This window comes from Chrysochloris asiatica, unplaced genomic scaffold, assembly GCF_000296735.1.
Source record: "Chrysochloris asiatica unplaced genomic scaffold, ChrAsi1.0 scaffold00042, whole genome shotgun sequence".
In the NCBI taxonomy this organism is placed as follows: Eukaryota; Metazoa; Chordata; class Mammalia; order Afrosoricida; family Chrysochloridae; genus Chrysochloris; species Chrysochloris asiatica.
This window is the reverse complement of record NW_006408560.1, coordinates 11,780,302-11,791,148: the sequence shown is the minus strand read 5'-3', so window position 1 is coordinate 11,791,148 and position 10,847 is coordinate 11,780,302. Positions and strand designations below refer to the sequence as shown.

The window sequence follows — 10,847 nt, the reverse complement described above, 5'->3', positions numbered from 1 at the left end:
GACTTGATGGCACCTAACAACAACAACAATGTGCTCACGCAGAAGTCATACCTGTGCCCCATGTTATGAAAATGTAAAGGCTTGAAAACTATCAAGGACTTTACCAAGAAAACTCAAGGAATTTAAAATCTTGGTTTGAAGCACTTAGAAAAACAAGGATAGACAATATTCTCCTCAGTACAAATCTCTAGGCTTAATCCATGTTCCCCTCCTCCAGGAAGCCCTCTCTAGATGATCTGCTCCTTAGTAACTTCCTGTATCTAACAGCACTTGTACAGTCTTCCTGGATCTGCTGAGAGGGGGTCCTGCTGATCTTATGGGACAGGGAGCTTCATGGGGTATAGGACTGTATTCTCCTCCTCAAATGTGGGGGTCCCCAAGAGTAGGTAGAGTCTATGAGTGTCTATTATTTTGGTCCGTCTTCCAGCCTGGAGCTGTGTCTCTTTTATCCAAGGCTCTCCCTAAGTGATTTCAGAGTCAACAGCTACCCAAGTGGAGCTGTGGGAGGAGGTCAGGGGGCAAGATGCTATTCCAAGTTGGCACAATATTCTGGAGGTACAAACTTACCCTGAAGATGCCAGTCTCAGGATCCATATCCCAGAGGGAGAAGTCAGTCTCCCGGTCTCCATTGCTGTCAATTTTCAGGTATCCTGTCACACCTGGGGGCATGGGGAAAGATGGCTGTGTCTGGCACTGGGAAACTAGAAAAGGCTGGGGAAAATAACAGCTGACACGGCAAAGGCAAAGAGATTTTACTACTTATGAGGTCCACTCCCTCACCTCTCCATTCCCTGATCTTTTCTATCTTCTCCTCCAAACATATTCATATACATATGTACTGAATAATAATAAAAGGGACAGATGTATTAGTAGCAGGAGTAATGGTGGTTCAGCCCCAGAGCAGACAAGGGAAGGAGGGGCTGAAGGAAGCTGTGGAGGTACCTTATATTAGGAGAGGGAAGGAGACTGGTGTGGGTGAATGATTATGCATTGCGCTCCCCAAGGTGACCCACTCCCAGCCACCTGCATGCTCTGACCTTGAAAGCTGCGATTCCACATCCTCTGAGTGATGCCCTCCCCATCAGTGACAGTCCCCCCATGCGCCAGAGTCTCTGTCACTGCCTGGATATAGAGTAGTAGCCCATCATGGAAAGATGCTGAGATAGTGTTTACCTGTAAGAGCAAACGGAACTCGATTGGAGTCAGGGTGTATGATGGGCACAGGGCTGGAGCAGGGTTTTGAGACACAGGGGATGGGAGGCTCTGGGAATTTGCAAGAGAATGGGGTAAACTAAAACCCTTACATGAGAGAGAATATTTAATACTTATAAGACGCCTGTACTTCTAAGGAGGGCCGGCCCCCATTTGACTGATGAAGACCAGAATTTCATAGAGGTTAAACAACTTGCCAGTGTTTCCCTCCAGCATCAGGAGGGACATGGGAACAATAGTAAGGGAGAGAAGGGACCATCTGAGAAGACTGAGATGACAGAAAGGACAGGTTGGAGACTGGCAGAGTGGCAGAGGGACATAGAGTGAGGGCTGCAGGGCCATGCCAGGAGGGTCTCAGGGCAGGGAACACCTTCCTACCAGACCATCTTCCATGGTGAAGTTGAACTGCTCATGGGCCAAGTGTTTTATCTGCTTCAGGAATTCCAAGTACTCAGGATTATCTGGCTCTTTGTATGTAATGATCTTGGCAGCCTGAGGAAAGGGTCAGTGGTGAGGGGCAAGCTGGGAGCTCTAGAACCCTGGGATCTTCTAGAACCCTGGATCACAAATGCCTAGGAATCCACCTCCAGAGTTGTATATCTGCTTAGCTCAAAGTCAAATTGTCCTTTATGTTTTGCATGAGGTGGTGCCTGCCTCAAAGCAGGATATTTGATGAGATGACTTCTGTCCAGTAGGTGAGACTTTGACATCTTCCCACCTCAAGTCCATTTTCCTATCTTTTTAGTCTCTTGGTGCTCAACCCCACCCTACTCCAGCCCTTTGTACCCTCCTCATCCCAGCCCCCTGTCTGTCACCCTGTGAACATTAACAGCCTCTTTCTTGGAATTCTTTCAGACACCAAGAGACCCAGTGTCCAGAGGTGACATACCACCAGCCTAGAGTCCCATAGTCTGAGTCTCCAACCTGGGCCCTCACCTGAAAGGCATGATGGGCACTGACATCCTGACCATCCCCTCTCTCCCAGGGTCTGTGGGGAGCAGGGCTGTGTGTCCCTTGCAGGCTTTGCCCAAAGAGGTCCAAATAGAAGAAAACGTAGTCCTTCCCATTCATGCCAGTTTCCAGAGCCACAAGCATCAGGGTCCTGAAGACATCTGGGGAACTGCAGATGTAGATAACTGTGGGAGAAAGGAGAATCAGGGAGAGAGAAGTCTAGGTCCTGGGAGAGGGACAAGGAAGAAACCAGGTAGGAAGCTAGGACACCCAGGGGAGGCAGCTCAATGATGGGGACATGAGGGACCCTGGGGACTGACTCCTTCTGGCCATTAAGTGGCAACTCCTGGCTCAGTCTAGGCTGTGGCAGGAGAAAAATGAAGGGTGGGAAGAAGAGGTGGAGAGGATGGAAAGATGGAAGAGCAGAGTATGAGGGAGAGGTGGGAATAGTGGAGTAGAAGATGGGAACGCTGGGAGAAGGAGAGGAGCCAGCTGGAAAAGGAACTAAGTGAGGAGGTGGGGAGCAATGGGAGAAGGGGATGGAGGAAGGGAGAGGGCTGTTGAGAGAAAATATGGGAGAAAAAAGGGATGAGAGTGAAGCCAGGGACATACTAAGTGCCAGGGTGATGTTCTCCTTCTATTAACTCTGCTACCAATATAAGGATTGGTGGTTTGGGGGTGTTAAAAAACAACAACAGTTTGAACCCACCCAAAGGTGCAGCTGAAGAAAGGCCTGGTGATCTGCTTCCGTACAAGATTATACCATCCACTCCTCACTTAATTGACATAGTTAGGTTCCAAAGACCAGGTTGTTATGGAAAAATAGGCATTATGCAAAAATGGAGAATGAACACAGTAGATCACAAAATGGAGGATGACTACGTCATTACATAACTGCCAAATGTCATCATTATGTAATTATATACAGCCAAATTACATCATTACATAACTACCAAATCACTGAGAATCATGACCCAGCCAAGTTGACCCATAACCTTAACCATCACAGCCAGCGTTACTCTCCCTTACACCTCGGGTTTGTTAAGGCCAGACATCTTGTTAATGAGCAAAATAGCAGATAGTAAAAATTTTCACTATGGTCATAAATGTGAAATGTCAGGTAAGGGGAGAGTCGGTAAGTGAGGAGTAGGCGTACAACCAAAAAAAACATATGGACCTCAACTCTACTCTGTAACGCCATAAATCGGAATTCATTTGACAGCAACGGGTTAACTCCTGAGGAACCGGGAGAAACGGGAAAGGTGAAAGACTCCAGGAAGTAAGAGGGAAGAAGGGTGGAGAGGGCCTGGACCCAGCCACTAGGAAAATGTTTAGCTCACAGGCGAGAACGGAAGCCCAAAGTCTATGTCGGGTTTAAAAGAACAAGGCCGCGGGGCGAAGCGGTGGGGTTGGGTGTGCAAGCCACTCACTTCTGCCTTTGCGCTGCACTGTCCGCAGTAGCGCGGCGTAGTGGTTGCGATCACCTTCTGCGAACTCCAGGTGGTTCACGGTAATGTTGAGGTGGTCGCGGACTCGCAAGTACAGCCCCTCCACCACGAAGAAGCAGGGTTGGTCGTCTCCTGGCCGATAGGCGTAAAGCACAAGCGCCTGGCGTTCCCAACCCAGCCGTCGGTGCAGCGCCGCTACAAAGTCGCCCAGCTTGGCATGGCTGGGTCCCGCGCGGGTGGTCAGCGCGTACTCGTCCTTGGCTCCAAAGCCCAACGCTGCGGCGCCCGCGGTCAGCAGCGGCACCCGCCAGTGCGCAGTGAAGCGTCCCACGGGAGCGGCCGCATACACGCAGCCCGGGCCCAGAAACACCGCGGGGTTATGCTCCCACTTGAGGTCCACAGCGGCTAGAGGCGCGGCAGTGTCGGAGCAGGCGCCCCGCGCATTCTCGCTGCTGCCCAGCACTGTGCGGACGGTCCAGCCAGGCAGCAAGTCGGGCCGCGCCTTCACTCGGGTTAGGGCAAGCTCCACCGCTGGCCCCACGCGCGCCCACGACCACGGGTACGAGGTGTTGGCCAACGGCAACACCACGGCTACCGTCAGGTTGCCGGCGTTGGTGCCCTGGAGCAGTAGCAGTGGAGGCAGGAGTAAGAGCAGACGGGCGCCAATGGGGCGCCCGGGGCCGGGCATGGCCTCAGTGGGAACCGCGGCGGGCAAGCGCTCGCACCATGGCCTCCTTGGTCCCCTCCGGCTCAGCGGCCGGCCCAGGCACCCGGCGCGCGCCCCTGCGGAAGGGAGGAGGAGTGGGGCGGGGGCGCTCACCCTGGGGCACGCTGCTTTCACTGGCTGAGACGGTCAGAGCCAGCTGCCAGAGGGGCGCTCGGCGGGCGGTCGCGTCCCACGCTGGGTGCGCCACTGAGGGGCGCACGGAGTATGCAGCAGAGCAGGTGGGAGCGGGAACCAGAGCGCCCCAGCTCAGAGGATAAGAGTTTTAAAGTGCGTGTGTGCGTGTGGTTGTGTATGTGTGTGTCAGAGAGAGAGCGAGAGGGTGGGTGAGTGAGTGAGAGAGAGATTTAAAAAAAAAAAAAAGAGCAAACGAGCGCGCTGGGGAGGCTAGGAGAAGGCGCGAAGGAGGGAAGGAGCTAGAGTGTATTTGTTTGCGTGCGTGATGCCTGCCCCAGGGAGTGTGCCAGAAGGGGCGTCCGGCCGGCCCAAGTCTCCAGCTGTCCGGGGGGGACTGAGGAGGACCTGAGCCAAGCTCTGAACCCTCCCTTCTGGCTGCTTCCCCTCCCAGACTTGGTGACAGAAGAGCCAGTCCAGGATCTTTAACTCCTTTCTCCCCGACGCAAAGTATCTGGCTCCTCGCTCCCTGCGCTACCTTGCCCTCCCCACTCCCTCAGCTGGCGCTCTTTTTTCTTAGACCCTCTTCCGGCTTCTTGGCTGCCCAAAGTTTTCCCCTAAGGAAGAGAAGGCCCAAAGAGAAGGTCCGCAGAAGGGGCTCCATCGCAAGGATGGAAAAGGGGACTGAGAATGGAAAGAGGCCCTTGCGCTGCACCGTGTCTCTTACCTCGCACCTGGTTCCGTCCGGAGAACAGGGAAATAAGATGTGCTAGTTTGGGATCCTGGCAGGAAAAGGTGTGAGTGTGTGAATGTGTATGTTTGGGGGTGGCGCGAGAGGGTGACGGGTTTCTGGAAAAGGAGTTTTAAAATAGAAGGCGAGCCCAGAGTTTCGGTTACCCAGTTCATCTATAATTCCCCTCCACTTTCCTCCCTATTGCGTTCCAGATTGAAAGGATTAATGGTGGAAAAAATACAAAGTGGGAGGACGGAGTGAACTCTTTAATCCCCAAAAGAGGGAAGTAAAAAGTTGGTTCTTCGGGTGAGTGGGAATGTGTGAATTTAGAGCCTCTCGCAGAAAGTGGATGTGTATTGGCTTTATGTTGAAAAGGACCGCTAAAATGGGGTCTGTGATAGCATAAAATATGGTGCTGGAAATGACCTGTGGAGGTGTAAATTGGAGAGAATTTTTTGAACGCTAGGCGATTGCCCTCTGGATCAAACCTCTGTGGGATCAGTCTGCCCCCTAATGGTTAGTGGGAGTCATTAACGATATTGAGCCGCTAACCTCGCCAACCCTGCGCCTACTTGGCTGAGCAAACTTCATTCCTTCAGCAAACATTTCCAGAGGACCTGGCTAGGTGCTGATGCATAAAGACAAATAAATATAGGCCGTGTCTTTGAGAAACTCTATTTGGGACAAACAATAATACAATTGTTGTTGTTATTAGGTATCATCGAGTCGGTACCTACTCATAGCGACCATATCTATACATAACAGAAGGAAACAATGCCCAATCTTGGGCCAACCTCACAATTGTTGCCACGCTTGAGCCCATCGATGCTGCCACTTTGCCAATCCATCTCGCTGGGGGTCTTACTCTTTTTCTCTGACTCTCCACCTTACCAAGTATGATATCCTTCTCCAGCAACTGGTCCCTCCTGACAGTATGTCTGAAGTATGAGAGATGAAGTTTGGCCATCTTGGCCTCCAAGGAGCACTCTGGCTGCACTTTTTCCAACACAGATCTGTTGGTTCTTTTGGAAACACATGGCACTTTCAATATTCTCCTCCAACACCATAACTCAAAAGCATCAATTTTTCTACAGTCTTCCTTATTAACTGTCCAGATTTCACATGCATATGAGGTTATTGAAAATACCATGGCTTGGGTCAGGCGCACCTTAGTCCTCAAGCTTACATTTTTACTCTTCAACACTTTAAAAAGGTCTTGTGCAGCAGATTTGCCTAATGTAATATGTTGTTTGATTTCTCGACTGGACTGCTGCTTCTGTGAGTGTTGATAGTTGATCCAAGAAGAATGAAGTCCTTGACAACTTCAATCTTATCTCGGTTGATCAGAATGTTGTTTATTGGTCCATTGGTGAGGATTTTTGTTTTCTTTACATTGAGATTCAATCCATACAATAAATATGACTAAATTCTACAACAACGAAGAAAGCTGTCAAAGACTTCATTTTGCTTGGATCCACTATTAACACTAAAGGAAGCAGCAGTCAAGAAATCAAACAACGTATTGCATTAGGCAAATCTGCACAAGACCTCTTTAAACTGTTGAAGAGCAGAGATGTCAGTATGAGTACTAAGGTGCAACTGACCCAAATCATGGTCTTTTCTATAGCCTTATATGCATGTGAAATTGAACAATGACTAAGGAAGACCTTGGAAGAATTGATGCATTTGAGTTATGGTGTTGGTGAAAAATAGTAAAAATATCATGGACTGTCAGAAAAACAAATCTGTGTTGGAAGTACAGCCAGAAGGTTCCTTAGAAGCCAGGAAGGTGAGACTTCATCTTTCATACTTGGGGCATATTATCAGGAGGGACCAGTCCCAGGAGAAGGACATCATGCTCGTAAAGTAAAGGGTCAACAGAAACGAGGAAGACCCCTAATGAGATGGATTGGCACAGTGGCAGCAGCAACAGGTTCAAGTGTAACAGCAATTGTGAGGATGGCGCAGGATTGGGCAGTGTTTTATTCTGTTGTGCATAGGGTTACTATTAGTTGGAACCAACTCGATGGTACCTAACAACAAGTTTACATGTATCAATATACTGCAAAACTAAATTTCTATACTGATTTACTCTTTAAACCTTCTAATGTATTTCAGTCAAAGCTATCATTATTACCCAATTACAATGATGCTTTGAAACATGATTTCACTTGCATGTACAAGCACATGCTGTTGTTTTTTGCTGCCAATGTTTTTTAAGTCCTTGATTTTGTCTAACTTTCTGATATTGTAGCTAAAATTTGTGGTAACTAGTAAGTAGTACATTAAGGAGCTCTGGTAGCGTAGTGGTTACAAATCAGGCTGTGAACCGCAAGGTAAGCAGTTTGAAACTACCAGCTGCTCCGCGGGAGAAAGATGAGGCTTTCTGCTCCTGTAAACATTTACAGCCTTGGAAACCCTGTTCAGGGTTGCTATGGGTCGGAACTGACTTGACAGCACTTAACAACAACAACAACAGTAGTACATTTAAACGATTTACAATTATATTTGTCATATATTATTCTGTGATTAAAACTGACAATAAATATTACTAAGGATTACTAAGGTCTGGTACAGGAGGAAGTTCATGGTAGTGGTGGGAGAGAATGACACCGAGTTACCACATTGGGTGACACCAACCCCAGTGGTGGCACTGCATCAACATATTAGTGGAGATGTCGAAGAAGTGGGTTTTCAGGAGATGAAAACAACTTTAGTTTATTTAGTTTCAGAAGCCTATAAATTTCTAAACGGGAGGTGTCGCATCAGCCACTGGATTAGTGGAGCTGGAGTCAGAAGAAATGACTGGGCTAGAGATACAGTTTAGAATTGGTCTCCTCTTTCAGTAATGCTGGACTCAGTAATTGAGCTAGAGATAACTAAAAGAGCTGAAAGAAATACTTATTAAAATAATGGAATAAGGTAGGATTTATTGGTCTGAGAGATGAAAAGACAACAAAGATGATCCCAGCAATGGAGCTGTTTTTGCCCTGGGGTAATTTGCTGATTCAGAAATGTTGTTGCTGGTATTAAGTGTTATTGGTTGAGTCCATTCTGACTCATTGTGAGCCTATATAGGGTTTCCAAGGAGCAGCTGGTGAGTTTGAACTTCTAACCTTGTGGTCCATAGTCCAGTGCTGATCCTACAGAGCCACACCAGGATCCATAATTGGAGGCAGAAAGTAGACTGTATGACTGTTGTAGTTAGTTACCTTGAGTGGGCTCTGTGTCATGGTGATCTCACAACAGAACAAAAGGTTGTCCAGATCTGCACCACTTTCTCGATTCTTGGCCTTGTGGAGTTCATTGTTGCAGCATATTTTTAGTGCTTACCAATCTTGGGGGCTCATCTTCCAGCATTATAATAAACAATATTCATTGTTCTTTTTTCAGGAGATAAGACAGGAGTTTAGTTCATTTTCTTACTGTTCTTTAAAATTATAGATCAAAAGTTGTACTTACTTTATCAGGACATCCTAGAACTGTGAATAATGAAAACAAAAAGTACGAAAGTTGTCAAGATGACTGAGATCTTAACAGCTCATGAGCGGCTATCTAAGGTACAACTATTGATTTCTCCCTGGGGGGTGGAAATAAGAGTAATGAAAACTGAAGACGCTTAGAAGCAATTAGTTCAGTGGACTAATGGACTGCGTGAACATCAGTCTCCGTGACCCTGAGACCAAAAGAACTAGATGGTGCCCAGCTACCACTACCAACTGCTCTGAAAGGGATCACATTAGAGTGGAAGAAAATGTGGGACAAAACTCAAAATCATAAAAAGATCCGCCTTATTGGTCAGAAAGAGAGCGGTGGAACCCTGAGACTATGGTCCTTGGTCACCCTTCTGGTCTGGGACTAAACTCACCCCTGTGGCTCAGGTTTAAGCCAAGCAATATATGGGTATATGGGTGTGTGTGTGTGTGTGGCGATAACACTAGTGTGGTACACACACCATAATGGTGAACCATTCGAACTCCCAAGTGCAGCATTTATCCAAAGACAAAATTCAAAAGGGTTAAAAAAAATAAAAATTCAAAAGGGTTGGAAAAGAAAGAGGATTGGAAATAAGAAACAGAAGGAGGAAGTGGGATAAGTGATATTACACTGAAGGGATTGCAATCATTGAGATGAAACGAAGTGTGTGATTAGTTGAATGTAAAACTGATTATTTCGATTCACACACACACAAATTTGTAAAGAGCACCTCGAAGTAGCCATTTTATAGTCAGCTGTTGGGAGGAGAGTGAGTTTGTTGTGTCCTGAGCACTAATGATTTAGGGCTCAGTACTAAGTGAAACTAGCTGTAAACATCCATTAATAACTGGAACATGGAATGTATGAAGTATGAATGTATGAAAATTAGAAATTGTCAAAAAAGGAGCTGGAATGCATAAACATCAATATCTTAGGCATTAGTGAGCTGAAATGGACTGGTATTGGCCATTTTGAATCTGACAATTTACTATGCCGGGAATGACAAATTGAGGAGGAATGGTGTTGCATTCATTGTCAAAAAGAGCATATCCAGATCAGTCATGAAGTACAACGTTGTCTGTGATAGGATAATATTCATGCGCACACAGGGAAGACCAATTAATACCACTATTATTCAAATTTACGTACCAACCACTAAAGCCAGTGTGGATGAAACAGAAGAATTCTACCAACTTCTTCAATCTGAAATTGATCAAACATGCAATCAAGATGTTTGATCATTACTGATGATTGCAATGCAAAGGTTGGGAGCAAAGAGGAAGGATCAGTAGTTGAAAAATAATGGCCTTGGTGATAGAAATAATGCTGGAGACCGCATGATAGAATTCTGCAAAATCAATGATTTGTTCATTTTAAATACCTTCTTTAGACATCATAACAGATGGCTATACATATGGACCTCGCCAGATGGAATACATAGAAATCAAATTGACTACATCTGTGGAAAGAGACGATGGAAAAGCTCCATATCATCAGTCAAAACAAGGCCAGGGGCAGATTGTGGAACAGACCAATTGCTCATATGCAAATTCAAACTGAAGCTGAAGAAAATGAAAACAAGTCCATGAGAGCCAGAATATATCCCACCTGAATTTAGAGATCATCAGAAGAACAGATTTGATACATTAAACACTAAAGACTGAAGACTAGAAGAGTTGTGGGATGACATCAAGAACATCATACATGAAGAAAGCAAAAAGTCATCAATAAGACAAGATGAAGGATAAGGTCAAAATGGATGTCAGAAGAGTCACTGAAACTTGCTCTCCAGTGTAGAGATGCTAAAGCAAATGGAAGAAATAATGAGGTACAAGACCTGAACAGAAAATTTCAAAGGTGAGCTCGAGAAGATAAAGCCAAACATTACAATAAAATGTGTAAAGATCTGGAGGCAGAAAACCAAAAAGGAAGAACATGCTCACCATTTCTCAAGCTGGGGGAACTGAAGAAAAATTAAAGCCTCGACTTTCATTATTGAAGGATTCTCTGGGGAAATTATTGAATGATGCAGAAAGCATCAAAAGAAGTTGGAAGGAATATACTGAGTCACTGTACCAAAAGGAAATGGTTGATGTTCAACCATTTCAAGAGGTAGCATATGATCAAGAGCCAATGACACTGAAGGAGGAAGTCCAAAGTGCATTGAAGGAACTGGCAAAGAACAAGG

At 46.4% G+C, this 10,847-nt stretch overlaps 1 protein-coding gene across 1 annotated transcript in view; it reads right to left on the bottom strand.

Annotated features, from left to right (window-relative positions):
• The window catches only part of NPR1 (natriuretic peptide receptor A/guanylate cyclase A (atrionatriuretic peptide receptor A)), a 15,204-nt gene extending 10,869 nt beyond the window's left edge, over positions 1 to 4,335 (bottom strand). The window contains exons 1-5 of the mRNA XM_006861473.1: positions 3,594 to 4,335; positions 2,149 to 2,348; positions 1,591 to 1,704; positions 1,038 to 1,173; positions 568 to 659 (exon numbers count right to left, since the gene is read on the bottom strand). Coding sequence (XP_006861535.1) covers positions 568 to 659; positions 1,038 to 1,173; positions 1,591 to 1,704; positions 2,149 to 2,348; positions 3,594 to 4,299 — 1,248 coding nt within the window. The 5' untranslated portion in view covers positions 4,300 to 4,335. The remainder of the gene's footprint in view (positions 1 to 567; positions 660 to 1,037; positions 1,174 to 1,590; positions 1,705 to 2,148; positions 2,349 to 3,593) is intronic.
• Between the last annotated feature and the right edge of the window lie 6,512 nt (positions 4,336 to 10,847).